Here is a 19,959-nt window from a genome sequence, read left to right as displayed (position 1 = left end):
TGTTATATTGGGGGTTTTTTTGGAATCCTATTATCATTTCCTTAAACTGTTTCCATTTTAATGGCTGTAGCCATCATGAATCATAACCAGTATCTTCATGACTTGATAAGAAATGAGTTAAACACAGTCAGCCACTTCCTTTCTTATCTGGGTAATTGGTTTTCACAGAGTCCTTTTGCACCAAGGCTGGATTTGTGCTCCAAGAATTGATTTTTTTCTCCTGAGCTGACTTTGTAATGAATGCAGGGAGGCTTAGTATTGCAGTAAAAAGTATCTTACCCCTTAATCCTATAGGGGTCTGCAGGAGAGGGGCTCTGTTTATTTTGCCCCAAGAGATCTGAATGATACCTCCTTGGCAGAGGAAGAGGTTGAGATTCAACTGAGTTTCACATTCCCAATTTATCCCAAACCAGATCTGAATGTCTGGGATGACCTTGGAATCATTTTGATTTCCCAGGGATCTCTCAAACCACAGTGATTCAGTTTGAGCTGGAATAAATCAGATACAAATACATATTCCTAAGAATTAAGATGATACCTAGTCACTTGAGTCAGAGGATGCATAGTAAGAGATTAACCACCTTTACATTTAGTCTCCTTGCTCTGTCCTCATGGTTCCATTTTTTAGGCTGCCTGGAGTCCTCTAATGTGGACTTTGTTACAGATCCCAGGGGGAAGCTAGGTGGTACAGTGCATAGAGTCCTGGACCTGGAGTCAGGAAGATCTGATTTCAAATCTGGTCTCAGACACTTACTAGCTATGTGACCTTGGGCAGGTCACTTAACCTCTTTACCTCGGTTTCCTCATCTATAAAATGATCTGCAGGGTGGCAAACCACTTCAGTATCTTTGCTAAGAAAACCCCAACTGGGGTTACAATGTGTCAGATATGACTGAAATGACTGAATAACCTATGTAATATAGTGACCAATAGCAGTAGATGAATTCCTGTTAACTATTCTTCCAATACAATTATAATTAGTTATCAGGTGGAATAAAAAATCACCAAATTAGGATGATGTTGCTTCTTTAATTAATTTACTGGTTACTAAACTAAGCTATTCTCATGTTTCATGCATGTTATTTTAAATTACATTGATATTTTAAAGCCTTTTTATTTCAGCAAACTGGGCAGGTTTTAAAGTTTATATGAAATCTCTGTTGATTTTGTTATTAATGCTTTATATCAGTTACTTTTCAAATGAAACCTTTCTGTTTGTGATATAAGTAGTCTTATCCCTGTGATGCCTAGATGTTTTGAACGGCATCTTTAATTTCATGAAGTATGATTTTTATGAAGTATGACTAGAGTGAAAAAAACACCAGACTATCAGGAGGCCTTGAGTCCTTAACTAGTTCTTATTCTTGGGGTTTTTTGTTTATTTTAACTGTGTGATAAATAATTGAACTTCTCTAGACCTTGGTTCATTATTTTCTAAAGTGAAGAAATTGCACTAGATAAAGGGTTCTTAACTTGGGCATCGAAGGACAGATTTAAGGAGTCCATGAACTTGGATGGGGAAAAAAATCTTGTTTTTTTTTACTAGCCTCCAAGTTTCGCATTTTCTTCAATTATTTAAAAACATGACTCTAAAGCAGGAATCCCTAGTCTTTATTAGGCTACCCAAAAGCTCCAGAATGCAGAATGGCCAAGAACCTCTGGTCTGTAGAATATCTCCCAGCTCTAAGTCTTAAGACTAGCTCATTGCCAAAGGTTTCTGTTAGCCCTCAAAGTCAATGTTTGGTGTGATTCATCCAAAAATAGTGCAATTTCTTACAGAACTTGTGAGATGAAATGGAAGTTTTAGAGGCTTGTTCCAAAATGTTTCCCCATTTGGTTTGTTCCCTTAAATCTGAAAATAATTCCTTAAATTTCATACAGAAAAATATATGGGAATATGTGAGGTCTCGTTTCCTCTCTTACCCACGTGCCCTGGAAAGTCTTGAAAGTATAATAGTAACAATTACCATCATCATCATCATCATCTTCTCATTTATGGAACACCAGTTAGGTGTTTGGTTCTTTGTTTTAAGAACACTTTACAAATATTTCATTTGGTCCTCACAACAATCCTTAGGGATAACTGCTATTATTATTATTATTATTATTATTCCCATTTTACCGTAAAGAAAAGTGAGACAAATAAAAGTGATTTTTTCCAAGGTCATAGGGCAAGGGTGAATACAAATTGGATACCATTTAAAAGCAGTAGTTGAATTAGAAGGGACTGATGTTTGAAGAACTTTTACATGGTAGGGGATTAGACTTCTTTCTTGTTCCAGAGGGTGGAATTAGAATCAATGCCTAGAAGGTGCAGAGAGATTGATTTTGGCTCCATATAAAGAGCTTTATTCCAACTTCCTGGTAGCTGAAGCTGTCCATTAAAGGCCTGGGCTGTCTCATGAGCTAGGAGATTCTCTAGAAAGGGCTGGACTTTTGCAAGAAGTGTTGGGAGGGAGAGCAGCCCAGGTGACCCCAAAGGTCCTTCCCATACTAAGATTTTACAGATAGAATTCAGGGCTAGAAGACTTAGAGTGTGGATTTCTTAGCATCGACTTACTCATTCATTCAACAAATGTTTACTGTACATCTACTAGGAGTCATCCTAGTTAGGCCTGTCATTTGCTGTGGCTGAGTATTCCTTTAAAAAATATACAGTAAAATTCCTGTCTAATACTAATGATTTTTATCTGAATTTTCCTTTAGTTATAAATCCTATTTCATCCCTGACATGTTGGATTGACCTGAAAATATGATAACTAGAAAGGTTGTAAAATGATACACTATTTTAGAAAGAGCTGAGGTTCTATGAGATGCAATTCATTATCCTTCCAATGAGGTTTATGGTTAAGGCCTTAGAAAATAAATTTGACCTAATATTTATCAAAGTTGGCAAGCCTTTTATATAAGATACTATCTCTTATTGGTCTATTAATCTTAATAATCTTTTGATGAAGAATAGAAAGCCAGTGAATATTTTTACACTTAGTTTCAGCTCTTCTTTTTCTCTGATTCCTCTGTTTCAAGCTAAAATTTCTTTTTTTTAAATTTAAATATTTTATTTGTTTTTTTTTTTCAGCTACATGCAATGGCAGCTTTTACCATTTTTTTTTTGCAAATTTTTTGAGTTTTACAATTTTTCTCTCTTCCTCCCCCTGCCAGAAGGCAAACTGATAAAGGCTCTTTATTTATAACATTCTAAACATAGATTGATATTGAACATGATGTGAGGGAAGAATCAGATCCAAATGGAAGGAAGACAACATTAGAGAGAAAAAAATGACATAATACGTAATTCAGTTTTTAAAAATTGAAGATAATAAGCTTTGGTCTTCATTTAAACCCCACAGTTCCTTCTCTGGATACAGATGGTATTTTCCATCACAAGTCTTTTAAAATTGTCTTTGATTATTGTCCTGCTGAAGTGAACAGGTCCATCATGGTTGATCATCACTCCCATGTTGCTGTTGTGTCCAGTGTTCTGGTTCTGCTCACTTCTCTCTATCAGTTCATACAGGTCTTTCTAGACTTTTCTGAAATCTCATCCCTCATGAGTTCTTATAGAACAATAGTGTTCTATCATATACATATATCATAATTTGTTTAGTCATTCCCCGATTGATGGTTATCCCCTTAATTTCCAATTCATTGCCACTACAAAAGAGAGCTCCAAGCTGGAATTTCTTCTCATGACTGCAGTTGTCATGAAAATTTCCCTAAAAGACAGCAGGCACAAGAACTCTAACCTGTGGGAATCCAGTGATACTCAAGCATTCTATTTTACAAGTTTGGCAATAATGCTTATATTCATATAAAATATCAGATACATTTACATTTTATTGCATAGAATTAAAGTGAAGACATGTGTGGTTTGGGCACTTAGATGGCCCATGGTTTAGAGCAGCAGACCTGGAGTCAGGAAGACCTGATGAGTTCAAATCCAATCTCAGTCACTTACTAGCTTTGTGACCTGGGAAAGTCATTTGACTCTTTTTGCCTTAATCCATTGAAGAAGGAAATGGCAAAGCACTCCAGTATCTGTGCCAAGAGAAACTCATGGACAGAGTGGGCCACAGGGTCACAAACGGTTGGCCATGAACACCTGAACAACAACAACAAAAGTATAGCTCGGTGAATATAATCATAATAACAACAAAAATAACTGCATTTACATAACTCTTTCGGGTTTGAAGTACTTTACATACGTTATGATCTCATTTGATAGAGGGTCGGCCTTGGAGTCAGGAAGACCTGGATTCAAGTCCTGCCTCTGACACATCCTTGGTGGGTGTGTCACTTTATGGGTGTGTCACTTTAATCTTTTAGTGCTTTGGGGGAAGAGTTGCCAGTCTGCATTGTTGTATAGACTTTCTATACTGAGACTTTTCATAAAAAGAAAATAGTATAGATTTTAAATTTAAAAAAAAAATTAAAGTCCCCCAGTCCCCTCCCAACCCCCAAAATGATTGAAATAGATCCAGAGTATCACATAGCAAACCAGAAAAACAGAAAAAAAACCCCAAACCCAACAAAATAAAAAGTAGTTTACAGGCTCATCGATTTCAAGGTCTGATTAGGGGCCTGGATCTCCTCTAATCCAATCCCCTCATCTTTACAGATAAGGAAGCTGAGACCCAGAGTTGTTAAATGACTCATCTAAAATGTCCCACTTTGTAGTCTGTGTTTGTAGGTGGGCATGGGCAAAATACTGTAAGACCTAGGGAGGTTAAATGACTCACCTAAAATGTCCCGCTTCTTAGTCTGTGTCTGTAGGTAATTACCTCATACTGGGGCCTCGGTGGGACTGATTGAATGGGCACTCCCATTGCAATGAGCTCTACTTGCCACTGAGACTGTGCCTAAATCTATTATAAACTAAACATATAAACTCACCTATTGAATTCTTTCAAGGGCTACACTCCCATTTTCCTCTGCCTGTGTTCAGCATTCACTAAATTAGGGAATCACTTTCCATTTTAATTCTGTACTTGAATCAAATCCTTTGTACCCACTATTTGGGTACTTCAGTCTGGAGAGCATAGAAATAAACTATCCAGCCTCTCCTTTTGTGTCGAGGATATGGAAGCTTTTCAAAGCCCAGCTTGATCATTCCCAAGTCCTTTCCTCTGCTAGCAGTTCATTCAAAACCATCCCCTGATTTATAATCAGATTTTATATTTTGACACAATTCATCCTCCTTCTCTAGACACTGCACATTTTGCTTTCTTCATCAACCATGGAGAAAAGTTCATAACTACTTAAGTTATTATTATATTCACAGAGCTATACTTTTGTATATGTCCAACCATTTGTGACCCTGTGGACCACTCTGTCCATGAGGTTTTCTTGGCACAGATACTGGAGTGGTTTGACAAAACATTGTCTCCCCCAAACACATGAATTGTGGGATCTTGTGTGGCTGCACCAAAAATGATACATAGTGCATGTGGGGGTTTAAATGTTAATATTACAAAGAAGGGGAGAATATTGAGATAGCCAAGAGTAAGATGGAGTCAGTGAGGGATACATATGGGGCATTGGGTTCCTGATGTTTTTGGGGAGAGATAGATGCCTAGGACAAGGACATTGGGTCAAGGGAGACCAGGTGAGGGAAGTAAGTACCCAGGAACTGGGTACTTACTCTCAGTCACATAGCTTCCTGGGTGTTGAGTCAAGAAAAGGAAAAGAGGAAAGTTGGAAGAGTGGTAGCTGAGTAGGATGTTTGGTGCTCAGCACAGAAAGAAAATTAAAGAATTTCTATGGTAGAATGGAGAACCAGAATTTAAGGGCCTTCAGGGAAGCATTTTCAAAGTAGAACTGAGGCATCCCAGTCCAAACTGTAGACCTAACAGAAAAAGCTTGGTTTCTGAACTGGTCACAGGAAGAGAAAGGAAGAGAAAGAGAGAGACAGAGAGAGACAGAGAGAGACAGAGAGAGAGAGAAACACAGAGACACAGAGAGAACACAAACCCCCTCCTTGCAACTCTCCTTATAGATTTCCTTCCATCCCCAAAGTTTACATTTACTTATTTTTGTTTTTGTTTTTTGGCAAGGTAATGGTGTTAAGTGGCTTGCCCAAGGCCACACAGCTAGGTAATTATTAAGTGTCTGAGGCTGGATTTGAACTCAGGTACTCCTGATTCCAGGGCTGGTGCTCTATCCACTGTGCCACCTAGCCGCCCTACATTTATTGACTCATTGTCTTCTTCTCTACTCCTCCTTCAGCTCCTCTGTCTCTGTCTCTGCCCCTGTCAAAGAGGTGGAGTTGAAAGGACACCAAGAGTTAACCTTGTCCATATCTGTCACTTATGCTGAAGGCTACATGCCCAGCAAATGATCAAGTCAGCATCAATTAGAATCTAGTCTTTGGGTTCTGACCGTTTTGATCCCTCCTCTGTCCTGTGCTTTCAGGGCCTATTTTGTTTGTGCCTCAGCCTAAATGAGGTCCTTGAAAAGCTTACTTCAAATCCTCTGTGACATGGGGTTACTCGCATCTTTGTATCTTGAAGGCTTATACAAGTGGAACCGTAGGGTTCAACTACCTTTTGTGGAACTTTTACTGAAAGTCAGAATCCCCTACACGTCATGATACCACAGGGCCAAGATGCTTTGGTAATGTGGGAAAGACCTACATCTACAAGGCCAAGGTCTCCCATTGTATCCAGGCCAAACCAGTTGCCCTATTCCTATTATATCAGACCACTGGGTTCAGTGGTCTGGTTCTGGTTCTGGAAGAAATAGAGACAATGATCTTTGCACAGCATCCCCTGACTTTAATCCAAATCTCATGCATGTCATGACATCACTTCCTTGATGTCATGGTCTTCCTTGAGATCGAGGGACAGCTTATTTTCTAACATTGCATGTGAGAAATGAAAGGGGAAAGTCAGAAATCTTAGACTTGCAAGGAATGAACTTGGGATTCCCTGGTTGGAATCAGTAGAAAAATGCCCAGGTGGAAGAAGGAACTGGAGAAGAGCCTAGAGAGAGCCATGGCCCAGCCCTGACCGCCAGACTGCCAGATGGCAGACTCTGCATCTTACATGGTTGGTTTGTTCTCTTTACTCCATCTTCAGTGTTCTCCATGTCCAACTCCTCAGTAATTCTTAGTTTAAAAACTGCTTCAAAGCCAAGGATGATTCTGTTATACCTCTCCATCTCTCTCTCTCTCTCTCTCTCTCTCTCTCTCTCTCTCTCTCTCTCCCTCCCTCCCTCCCTCCCTCCCTCTCTTTCTTTTTTTTTTAGTTCTGTCTTCCTTTGTGATGTCAGTCAAATATTTATTAATTGTGGAACAGAGTTTTTTCCCCTCCAATTGCTTTTCTTGGTTTTGTGAAATTATTATACCATATAATCTTCTGTCATCCTCCTCGATGTTTTACATGATCTTAAAGAAAATGTTCTTAAACACTTTTTAAACGGTTCCTACAAAACCCTCTTTAGTGTGTTTGGACAGTTTAATGTCTGTTCCATATCTAGATAATTCTTCCATTAGCTAGTCTGCCCTCTTGAGTGAATTTTAAGACATTCATTTTTGAATGCATGGTCTAGCTCTTTGGTTTTAGCTCTTAAGGATTTGGTTTCTTCTGGCATTTTCTCTCTATCATAACTCAGACCTGTGGTTTGGCATTATGACTGACTTTAGCATTCAGCAAAGATGCATGGGAGATCTGTAAGAATAATGAATGACTTAAAGGAGAAGATTGCTCCAAACTGCCCCTCTGGGCCATTCACTAAAGCAATTTGTTTCCTTGTTAGTTCTTAAGAGATTGATCTGCCACTTTGAAGGTTGAAAGGAAAGGAGTTGGACATTTTGTTGACTTATTAGTAAGGCAATGATGTCATGTGGATGTTACTTTTAAATCCTCAATTAGAAATCAACTCTTCAGTTAGATTGTGAACTCCTTGACATCAGAGATCATGGTCACACTTCTATCCTGTCTACCAGAACCTCAAGCTTAGGGTCAAGTGTTGGGAACATGATCCTGGCCATTCATGATCTGGTAGCAGAGTGATGCACGTGTACACACACACACACACACACACAAACACACAAATAAAATAAAAATAAAGGCATAAGAAGCACAATGTGACACGTGAAGTTGGGGAATCAGGGAAAGCTTTATGTGAGGCAGAGATGAGGAAGGCAGAATGAATGATATGCCCAAATGGAGAGAAAGGAGAATAATGGTGCATAAAGAGGACAAAGTGTGGGTGGATTATAGAAGATGTAGATGAAATTAATGTTATGGATAGACTAGAAATATAGTTGACTAAAAGTCTGTTGGCAGGCTTTAGCCAGGCTAAGAAAATTAAATTTTGTTCAGTAGTCATTGAAAAGCCACTGAAGGTTTTTGAGCAAAGGAGTAACTTTCTTAGGCCTCTGTGTAAGGAAAATTGGTTTGGGATGGATTGAAGAGAAGAGCAGGGAAGAAGCTATTTCAGGAGTCCAGAAGGAAATAAAGAGGGCTGGAACACAGTAAGGATAAAAGACTCTGATGTGAGATGCAGTGAAAAGAATCAGAAGAATTTCATTATGTTTCTTGATTGATATGATAAATGCAAAGTTCCATGTAGATTAGCCTCAACAATTGATGCCTTTAGAGTTGATCAGTTCTCCTTGAGTCTTTCTTTTCAAACTAAACAGCTATTAAGTGCAGCCTTTATTAGCACTGAAAGTACAAAGACATGATGTAGATCCTCCAGTCAAAGAGGCCCCGATCTAAGGAGGAAAAGGCATGTCTACAAATCATACAAGGGATTGGGAAGTAAGAGAGGATGCCCCAACAGTGTTAGGAGAAAATCTGAGAAGGAAGAGATCCCTTTCAAAGAGTCAAGGAAAATCTGAAGAGAGGGAGGAGATGATGGGATGAAGCCTCAGGGAAAAGGACAGCTATCTCCAGAGACAGATTAAGAAATCATTCCAAGCATGGGCAGGGCACTAAGAGTAAGCTCCTAGAGGCCAGGGACTGCTTTTCTTTTTGGTTTGTACTCCCTACATATGACACAGTGCCTTATATATGGCAGATGCTCCTTGGAAGGAGTGACCCAGTTTGGCCAGAATGTAGCACACCTGAAAATGGATAGTATAAGGCAGAAAAGGTAAGTTGGAGCTAAATCTGTAGAAGGCCTTCAATGCAGTGGAAGTCATGAAGCATTTTGTACAGGAGAGTGGTTTGATCAGACCATGGAAGGACTATATTGAGGGAAGAACAGATTGGCACAGGGATTAACTGGCATCAGGAAGATCAGTTAGAAGACCATTGCAATCAGGTGGTGCAATGGATAGAGCACTGGCCCTGGACAGGAGTACCTGAGTTCAAATCTGGCCTCAGACACTTAATAATTACCTAGCTGTGTGGCCTTGGGCAAGCCACTTAACCCCATTTGCCTTGCAAAAGCCTGAAAAAAAAAAGAAGACTATTGCAATCACTTAGGTGAGAATTAGTGGATACAGTTGAGTAATGCAAGGTATGTAATGGTGATAGATTCAACAGGCCTCAGCAACTGACTGGACATGTAGAATGAGAGAGAAGGAAGGATCAGTTAGATCAGAGCTTTTGAGCTGGATGATTGATAAATGGTGTTGCCCTCAATACTGTAGTGGATCCCTGAATCCTGTACCTTCCCCATATACCTGGTGGGTTTTCCCATTTAGATATTTCCCTTGGTCTTTAACAGAAATAGAGAAAGTGGGAAATGATCAAATTTTTTAGGCAAAATGAATTTAGTCTTGGACATGTTGACTTAAGGTGCTAACAGAACATCCACATGAGGAGAATAGGATCATAAGATCTTAGATATGGTGCTGGGATAAATCTTTAGAGGTCTTTGGGTTTGATCCTCTCATTTTAGAGATGAAGAACCAGAGGTTCTAAAAGATCAAATGCTTTGACTAGATTTGCTCACCTGCTAACTGTCTATGGCAAGATTCCAACCCCAGCATTTCTTATTCCAAGTCAAGGGCCATATCCACTAATACATGCTGCCTCTCCAGTGGGAAATTAGAAACACAGAACAGGATTGCTGGAAAAGTTTGAGAATCAAAATTTAATTTGAGAGTTACCTGCACAAAGATGATGATTTTACCCAAGGGAGTAGTTGAGACTCTCCCCCCACCCCAGGTCAATTCAATATAGATAGGGAAGACCAAGAATAGAAAACTGAGCTTGGGTAGGGTGCTCATTTTTAATTTCAGTCTTTATCTGTAATTGCAGATCTGCTTCTCAGACCAGAAATGTTTATTTGGTTAATGACAGAGCAGTTCTAGTCATTGTTTCAGAATGAATGATCATCTGAGATTTCACTCATCCAAGTTACCAGTTAGCAGTCTCTGAATTGTTGTATCCTGTGGTCTTTTCTCAGTCCCATCCTGCTTGATCTCTGCTGCATTTGACACTGTTGATCACTCTTTTCCTAAATGGTCTTTCCTCTCTGAGTTTACAATGACACTTCTTTTTGACTATATGATCCTTCTTTCAGTGTGATCACTTCTCAGTCTCTATTCTAGATTAGCATCTCTATCCAATCCCCTAACTGTGGGGTATAAACACTCTAAGGTTCTTTTCTGGGCCCTTCTTTCTTTCTCTCCGTCTCTCTCTTTTTCTCCCTCTCTCTGGCTCTGTCTCTCTCTGTGTCTCTCTCTCTCTCTCCCTCTCCCTCTTCTTTTTCATCTTCCTCCTTTCCCTTTCCCTCTCCTCTGTAATCTGATCAAGTGACATGGATTTAATTATCATATCCGTTCAGATGACTCACCCAGCTATATTTCCAGCCCCATCATCAACTATCTTCCTATTAGATGTTTCATTCAGGATGTTCTGGAGATATTTCCAACTCAATTTGTCCAAAATAGAGTTCATTTTCATACTATCCATCACATCACCAAATCTTCCACTTAGCCAAAGTTGCCTCCTTCTATCCAAACTATCAACATTTCCCTGCCCTTCCAGTGTAATTCACTGAGCCGGACAGCTGCCATATCTTGCCATTTCTACCACCATACTTCTGTCTATGTCTACAGTTGCTCCTGCCAATTTTAGAACTTCTTTCCTTCCTGCTTAGATTGTTACCACAGACACTTAGTGACCCATGTAAAGCATGCTGCCATCCTTAAAATGTCATTAGGAATAAATGTATGCATGTAGTTGGAAAAATAAATTAATAAGATTTTTTAAAAAATGAATTAATGTGCCTTTAAAGGGAAAGACTTCTCATTTGATATTAGTCCCTAGCCATTGTCATGGCAAACTCTTAGTAAATACTTATTGAATTGAGTTGGAGTATAGTGGAACTAAGTACATTTTTCCTTTAAGGAAACACTTAACAATATGAACTGCCTCAAATTGGACCAGGTTGCTGTGGGAGTTATTGGGTGGCCCCTCACTAGAGACACTAAAGAGTTGGATGGATGACAGTTGGGGATATTTCCAGGATATTTTTGGTTGAGGCATGTATGCACTAGACTAGATGGTATCTGAGTTCCTTCCCTGCTCTGATTCTGAGAAGAGCTGCCGGAGACTTGTGTCAATCCAAAGGCAGAGGCTTCTAAGGAAGCAACATGGGGATAGTTCCTCATTTTTGCTGCAGGATCTTTTTCTTGGTAGTATTCAGTCTCTTTATAGGACATGACATGACATGACATCCCATACTGAGTTTTTCTTGTCTCTGAATTGCTATAGTCCTTATTACCATTCATTACATACTATTTTAAGATAAATTTTATTGATATCTTTTGTTTTTATATTACCTACATTTCCTCTCTTATCCTCTCCCAGAGAACCATCCCTTATAAGAAATATTCATTTTTTAAAAAGTATTAAAAAAGTTCAGGAAAAGTAACCACTATATCAGAAAAGTCTGATGTTATATGCTTGCTCCACACCCATAGTTCCCTCCCTTTGCCAAGAAGGGAGGAAAGAACATTTTATTTCTTCTTTAGGGCCAATTGAGGTCATTCAATTTTATAGCATTTCAGTTTATTTGTTTTATTATAGTTGTGTTTCCAGTTGAATTGATATAGTTTGTTTTCCTGATTATGATTATTTGACTCTGCATCAATTCATTTGTCTTCCTTTCCCATGCTTTCTATATACATCATAGTGATTGTGATTGTCCAAAGTAGAATTAATTACCTTTCCTCAAAAATGTTCTCTTCTTCTGAACTTCCCTATTCCTTTAGAGGACATGACCATCCTCTTAGTAAAACAGGTTTTGCAGACCCAATGTCATCTTTGACTCTTTTTTTTTTATTTTTGTAAGACAATAGGGTTAAGTAATTTGCCTAAGATCACACAGCTAAGTAAATATTTTTTTTTTTAGGTAAGTATTAAGTGTGTGTCTGAGTCTGGATTTGAACTCAGATCCTCCTGACTCCAGGGCTCTATCCACTGTGCCACCTAGCTGTCCTCTTGACTCCTCACTCTTAGCCTACATATCCAATGGGATGCCAAATCTTGTTTATTCTAGATTCACAATATCTATTGTATATATGTCCTCTCCTCTTCAGTCACATAACTACCACTCTTATTTAGTTTCTCCACCTTCTAAAATTGGACTTCCTGCTTCTCAAGACTCTCTCCACCCCAGGCTATCTCTTACTCAAAGGAGCTGCTAATTTGATTTGGTCTGACCCTGTCATTCCATGGTTTATTGACCATGTACCTCCTTAATCCTTTCAGGATAGATTATGAAATCCTCTTCCAATCTTTCTCATCTAGTCATTTACTCCTTCCAAGTCTGAAATCCCATTACACCAGCCTCTTTGATGCACATGCCAGTCCATATTTGTGTGGATACCTTATACTGGCTGTAAAATCATGTAACGCTGTAGACATGTGAGAAGGGGAGGGTGGTGACTTTGCCAAGCCCCCCTCACTTAAATACAAATTCTCTTGCATGTCCCTGATGCCTCAAGAAGGAAGGACAAACAATAACAACAAACCACTTAAATAAAGTTCTGTGGTCCTAGCTCTGCTGTGGGTGCAAAGGGAAGTCATTGTATTGGACCATGGCAGGACTTAGACATTGAATTAGCAGGATCCACCCCCATCGCTGACCCTTCTAATCCACTCTGACTTTTCTACCTTAGGTAATGATTGTCCAAAGAAGTGTATTGATATAAATCTAGCAGGAGGAAGGGGATCTGCAGTTTTATTTTTGCAGTAGAGTAACCTGGTGTTTTCATTAGCAATCTTATCTGTCGTGCCTTGATTCTCTGGATAAAATTAAAATGTCATCACATTTTGGGCAGATGTTTTCACTTGTTAAATTTTTCCTGTTTCTAGAAGTTTGAGACTGCCAGCAGCTTCAGTCACTCATTTCATTTTTTGACAGGTCCTGTGATTTCATGTGTGTAAGAAGCTTCTGGGTAGAAAGATCTCTACCAATATAGATGAACCCTTTACATCTAGTAGTTTGGTTTTTTTCCCATCTAGTAGTTTTAATGGAGGTACCTGGAACATCAGAAGGTTAAGTGACTTGTCCAGAGTTTCGCAGTCAGGGTGTGTCAGAGATGGGACTTCAACCCAGAAGTTTCTGACCCAGAGTGTTCTCTTTCTACCAGACCAGGAGCTCTTCAATTTGTTGGTCTCAGGACCCCAAAGGGCTTTTGTTTATATGGATTCTATATATCTACAATTACCATGCTATGAATCAAAATGGATGCATTTTTAAAAATATGTATTTATCTATTTTTAAAAGAGTAACAATTAAACTCACTATATAGTAAAATAAAATAGGCTTATGAAAAATAACCATATTTTCCAAAACAAAAAAAAAATTCAGTAGCATTGTTTTATATAGTTTTGCAAATCTCTTTAGCGTATGCCTTAAGAGAAGGCAGCTGCATTCAGTCTGTTGAGATTTACTGTTTCAGTTGAAGTATATAAAGAAAATCTGGCCTCACCCAGATTACGCAGTTGAAAAAGGGAGAAATATTTTAGTAGGTAAATAACAACTTAGTATCATAACACAAACAGCTTTGAACAAGTGAACCCCCTGAAAAGGGCTCAGGTAACATCAGGAATTCTCAGGCCATACTTTCAGAGCCCCTACACTCTGTTTGCCATGTTGCTTATCCCTTGACTTTAGGACATTTTAAAAAAATAACCCATAGCTGGCACTGGTTCAGTGCCTTCTTTCTCCATTTACTTTTGGTTTTTAATGTTCCAAACAAACATTTATACATGTTCTATTGTTTTCAGGGTTGAGAGATCGACAGACCAAGTCATCAAACCAGTCAATGTGGCAGCACTTTCAAAATGGGTCGGAAAGATACCCTCCGATGTCTTACAGGACATGGCGGTGATTGCTCCCATGCTTGCCAAGCTCGGGTATGACCCACATGCCAATCCACCTAGTTATGGAAAACCCGACCCCAAAATTCTTGAGAATACAAGAAGGGTAAGTGAGACTTGAACAATTTTCTAAGAAGTTCTATCTTGATATAGGCCTTGGAGTCTCTCCTTCTGTTTGGTTTCTAAAACTGTAAGCTCATCTTGATCAGAAAATTACATTTGTAGAACAACGTCTTACAGGAGAGATCTCATTTCATTTCTTTTGGCTCTCTGAACCCTTAAGAACTTTCCCAAGAGTCTGCCTTCCATCACTCTGTGTCTGCATCTTGTCATTCTGGAGTGTAGCCCCTAGAAGTTTGGTCAAGAAAAAACCTGGAATGAACTTTGCCCAGCTCCCAGCAGCAGGACTGACTCTAAAAACATGCAACTATTGTCACACCTAGTGTTATTATCATCAGTTTGCATAAACAGCCAGGATGTGAGAGACAGCATATTGTGGAGTGGCCCTTCTCAAATGCAGCCACTGCCTTACTTTGACGACCCAGCTTACAGTTCACCTACCTAGCTGAAACAAGGTTTCCTAGCAGGCAGAATTGCTGGTTACTAAGAGAATTAAACTAAATAAGACACCTCTATTGACACCTCTATCAACACCTGAGGAGAGAGGGATGCCAATAAACTGAAATCCCACTCCCTTTTCTTTTATTGATTCATAATCTTACTTTCCATAAAAAGTATTTTCATACTTTTTTCTAGGCAGCTTGGGGGTGCAGCAGATAAAGAGTGCTGGGCCTGGAGTTGGGAAGACTTGAGTTCAAAAGCAGCCTCAGTTAGTAGCTGGGTGACCCTGGGAACGTCACTGAACTTCTGTTTGCCTTAGTTTCCTCCTCTGTAAAATGGAGATGATGCTAGCTCCTCTCTCCCTGGGGAGTTGTTTATTAAGTACTTAGAACAGGACCTGGCTCCCACTACAAATGCCAGTGACCGATGATTAGCTACCAGTGTCTACTTCAGGAAGGAGAGAGTAGCTCTCGGGGCTGAGCAGTGAGTATGTTTTAGTGGTACACCCCAGATGTTGGTTTTAGCTTGGATCATTTTTCTTGTAATGGAATTTTAAATAAAAAAAAACTAAACACATCAGTCTGGTTCGACCAAAGTTCTGCTCGATTAAAACATTCAAGACTCTTGGTTTTGATATTATGTTTTCTTCCTTATGCTTCTCAGCATCTCATTTTTCCTTACCAATCTCATTTCTCTCCTTTTGAAAACTTTGGTTTAGCTAGCAAAAACATTTGTTTTCTGAGAGGTTAATTCTAGTGATTGCCAGTGATGTTTCAGACTTGTTCTAAATTCTGTTTCTCATTATAACCTTAGGACTGATGGGGATCCTCCTAACTCCTTTTTTCGCTTTCATGCCATCTCTTTTGTAATAAAGGAAGACCTTCCACTCTCCCTCTTCCATGTACCTGAGTTAGTCTTGGTCTGCCAGTCTCTGGAACTAGAGATGGCTCAAGCCCATGGGAGAGAGTGATTGAGTGGCGAGTGCAAGGGCTTCCTTTAATATGGAAAAGACACACTGCACTAATTTATTGTAACTATCTAGTACCAAGCCTTGTGCATGTCAGGAAAATTGGTAATTTGTAGTTTTCTCCCTTGCACAATAACCAAGTTAGCATTTTATAAGCCTAGATTCCTGTACAAACGGTATTTTGAGGTTCCCCAAGCAGTCGGTATTCCCTTGAACAAAGTGAAGCAAGTCCCAATGTTCTTGGCAACCTTGGGAACAACCCTGTGGTTTGACTTCATGTGATGGTGTCATTTGCTTCCATCCTGCCTTGTGGCTTGGGAAGGATTTCAGAATGCAGAAGAGTAGTGCAGACAAAGAGGTTTTCTCTCTCTGACTGTGGCTGGACATGACAGATATGTCATAAAATATCCCAGGGAAAGAAACAAGAGTCAGTGTGTGTGAACTGTTGTCTCAGTCTTAAGGCCCATGTGTAGGTGGGCTCTTTCTTGTCCCTGGATGAGGCCCTCTTAGCTCTCCTGATTCCAAGTTCCCTAGCATTGAGAAAACTGGGAGGCATCTTCCAGAAATTGCTGCAAGGATTGATGTGCCCTCATGTGAAAACAAGGAGGGCAGCCCTCTGCTGCACCAAGATTGGGGGCAGCGGGTCTAGAGACATGCTCTTTGCATAGTGAACTTGGAAATGTAGCTGTCTGAGTCAGCACATTTGTTTCTGAATACCTCAACCACCTTGGACCAGAGCTTGCCTGATTTGAATCCCCCACCATGCACTTCTTGGCTGCCCACCTTCCCATGGTCTTTTGGAATTGAAATCCATATTTTCTCTCAAGGATTCTAGAATCTTACTGTTGAGCTACATTAGAAATAAACAGCCCCTAGATCCAGCATGTCCCCATGCTCTCCTTATTGCTTAATCATTATACCCTGTTACAAGATCATGACAGAAATGGTTCTTTCCTTTACGTATGACCCATCTCTTTGTTGAATAAGCTGAAAATGTGGTGAATCTTGGATTGACCCTTCATTTTGTCAATATGATTTGCCTTCTACCTTTGAAGAGCTTTCAGAGTCATTCTCTAGGTTGTGAAATCTTCCCCAGGTACACCAAGCAAGGGCAAAGAACAGTTTATTTACAAGAAGCAGTGTTTTGTTGTTGTTGATGATGTTCTGGCACAAAAGAATGGACTACTCAGAAGGATCCCAGAGAATTGGTGTTTCTTTTTCTAACACATTTAAAGAGAAGGAATCTGAGAGCAATACTAGAGTTGAAAAGTTGGCTGTGTTTTGAAAAATCTCACCTCCTCTCTTTGGCATCAGGCCCTCAAAGATTTAGTGACACCAAGCAAACATTGACTTTTATTCATTTGGCAGCTCTTTGCCATGTCCTTGCTATGTGGATAGTACCAGCCTGGCACTGGGAATGATAGAGAGAGCTGTTGACTTCAAGGGATTCAGCTTAGTTGAGGATGTAAAACTCACACAAGTGAAACCACACAAGGCAAAGCTTACAATTGAATTGTTGGACCTGATTTTTCTTTTGTAAGATCAGTAAGGTTTAAAACCCAGAAACAGTCATATCAGGTCAGATCCATGATCTACATACGAGCCAAGACCCTCTTGCCAACAGAGGTCCCAAAGGAAGTGTTTGCTGTAGAGGTAACCTCCTTGGCATTAAACTTTCTTTGTCTGTTCTGGACCCATGAGTGTGTGGAACTTAAGAACTGCCAGAGTGGAAATTCCCTCTTCCAGTGTAGGCCTCATAGATAAGTTATATAGCCAGCCCTTGGTTCACTGTGGCAGTCAGCTGCCTCTTATGGGCCACTTACAAGGAATTCCAAAAGTCTTACCACTGCTTCAAGCTTTAATTCCTTTAGTAGCTTAAAACTTAATCAAGGCTTTTGGGGGTACATTTGACTAGATGCTTAGATATAATTGTATTTCCTCCCTTCCTCCCTTTCATTTCCTTTCTCCCCTTTTCTTCCTTCCTTCCCTTCTTTCCTTCCTTGCTTCCTTCTTCCCTTTTCCTTTCCTCTTTTTTCTCTTTTTTCCTTTCCTCCCTCCCCCTCTCCTTCCTCCCTCCCTCCCTCCCTTCCTCCCTTCCTCCCTTCCTCCCTTCCTTCCTTCCTTCCTTCCTTCATCATGGAATGGACAGTGCTTCAATCTAACTGAGACATAGGAAAGATCTTTGCTTAAAAAGGCCAAGGTCTCCCAGTCATCCTGATTCCTATCTGCCACTGGACCCAGATGACTCTGGAGAAGAAAATGAGGCTGGTGTCTTAGCAAGCCCCTCCCCCACTCAAATCCAAGTCACTTGCATGCCATGGCATCACTTCCTGTTATCATGGTCCTCTTCAAGAACAAAGGACAGGGGCAGCTAGGTGGGGCACTGGCCCTGGAGTCAGAGGTACCTGAGTTCAAATGCATCCTCAGACACTTAATACTTACTTGCTGTGTGACCTTTGGCAAGCCACTTAACCCAATTGCTTGGCCAAAGGAAAAAAGTACAAATAATATCAACAATAATTTTCTACTACTAATGCCTAGGTTGTAGGATTATAGAGTTGTTGAGAGGGCCCCAGCATCTTCATTTTACAGAGAGAAATGGAAACTACACAAGGTTACTGATTTGGCCAAGACCACCCAAGCAATTTGCAGACCAGTTTCTGTGACTAGAGTCACAACAGTGTGTGATAATGAACTCACCCTATTGCAGGACTTTCTTATTTTAGACTTTGGTGGACAAATGTATACTCATTTTTAATAGCTCTCACTCATTTCCTCCCCCATCCCACATTGAATTCAACAAACAGAGCTGCTGTTGTCCCTTGTGTAGCTCCAGGTCCTCTCACTATCCTGACTGTAGTGAGACCAGTTGCAGCAGGTGTTCTGTCATTGTCCTCCTTTCTAACATGGATGCCTTTTGAGAGTAAGCAAGTGGTGGATGTGATGGAGTTCCAATTCACTCTCTTTTTCTTTGAAATTTTCAAGGAGAAGAACCTCTTTACCCATACCTGAGAGCTATTCCTTCCATTCATTCATTGAAAGTTCTGATATGTGAACATAAAAACCCACCAAGCTAATTCAACCCAATATGATGTTTCAGGTTACTCAAAGGGACTATTATAAAAAGAACAACTGATCTCAAGTTCCTTTATATAATCTTCCTCTAATATATTTAAAAGAGAACTAAGTCTAAAACTTTTCCAAGAATTCCTTTATTGCGTAAATAAAGTGACTGCCAGATCCCAGACAGGACAAGTTTATTTATTACATGATTCAGGATACCATGGAGGCATCTATATAGCCTTTCTCTGAGGTGTGAAAGGGTGAAGACGAATCATGGGTTTATTTAGTTTCAAGCTTTGCATGGAGGCTCTGATTTAATCCTAGGCAATCTTTGTTTTCATTTATCCTCAGCAAATACCATTAGTCAGTGCTTGGTGGAGTGGGTCACTTGGGTTCTGGTGGATGTCAACTAAAAATTGGTAAATAATTACAGAATAAAATCCATCCCTCTGGTGAAGTCCAAGAGTGGGAATAGGCCATCCCTTCACAGTGGGCCAGCGGTGCTTCCAGGTCCAGTCTGAGCAGGGCCAGCTGTTGGTTTACAAATTCAGTAGGAATTCATTTGACTGGGCTTTTCTTCCCCTCAGAAATATGTGCTGGAACAGCATTCAGAAGTACGTATAAGGTTTTTTTCAATGATTATTGCATGATTATGAGGTATTGAGAAATGGAGGATATGAATTTCTCCAAGTATCTCAGTCCTACTTCACCTTTACTATAAGAAAGGAAAGGATCTTGGCCGCATACACAGTATCAGCCCCGCTACGTGGTGCCCCATCTATAAATGTATCCCCAGGATTTTCTTTGGTATCCACTCAGGATGGAATGAATGAATGGACAAGGTCTTATTTTCTCATTTTGCTTCTTTTGGCTTTCCTTTGTTGAAGGAAGAACATTCTCAATGGAGACTTTGACTGGAGACTTTGGAACGGGAGAGAGGTGGAAAAATACAGAAATTGGAAGTGCCCCCCAATTTTTTACTGGTGCATGTTGCATAGTAAACTTGGCCAACAACTCCTTCCTTTGAGGGCCTCATTTTTATTGGTAGAATAAGAGAGAAAATGATGAAAGTGTCCT

The 19,959-nt window shown here is 39.9% G+C and overlaps 1 protein-coding gene across 3 annotated transcripts in view; it reads left to right on the top strand.

Moving 5' to 3' along the window:
* TPST1 (tyrosylprotein sulfotransferase 1) overlaps positions 1-19,959 on the top strand; it is a 104,193-nt gene that overhangs the window by 49,618 nt on the left and 34,616 nt on the right. For all 3 annotated transcript variants that reach the window (XM_074189304.1, XM_074189303.1, XM_074189305.1), the window contains one exon: positions 14,199-14,397. In XM_074189304.1, coding sequence (XP_074045405.1) covers positions 14,199-14,397 — 199 coding nt within the window. The remainder of the gene's footprint in view (positions 1-14,198; positions 14,398-19,959) is intronic.

The sequence above is a fragment of the Macrotis lagotis genome, chromosome 5 (assembly GCF_037893015.1).
Source record: "Macrotis lagotis isolate mMagLag1 chromosome 5, bilby.v1.9.chrom.fasta, whole genome shotgun sequence".
Classification (NCBI taxonomy): domain Eukaryota; kingdom Metazoa; phylum Chordata; class Mammalia; order Peramelemorphia; family Peramelidae; genus Macrotis; species Macrotis lagotis.
The sequence above is the reverse complement of the archived record's forward strand: the minus strand, read 5'-3'. Positions and strand labels throughout refer to the sequence as shown.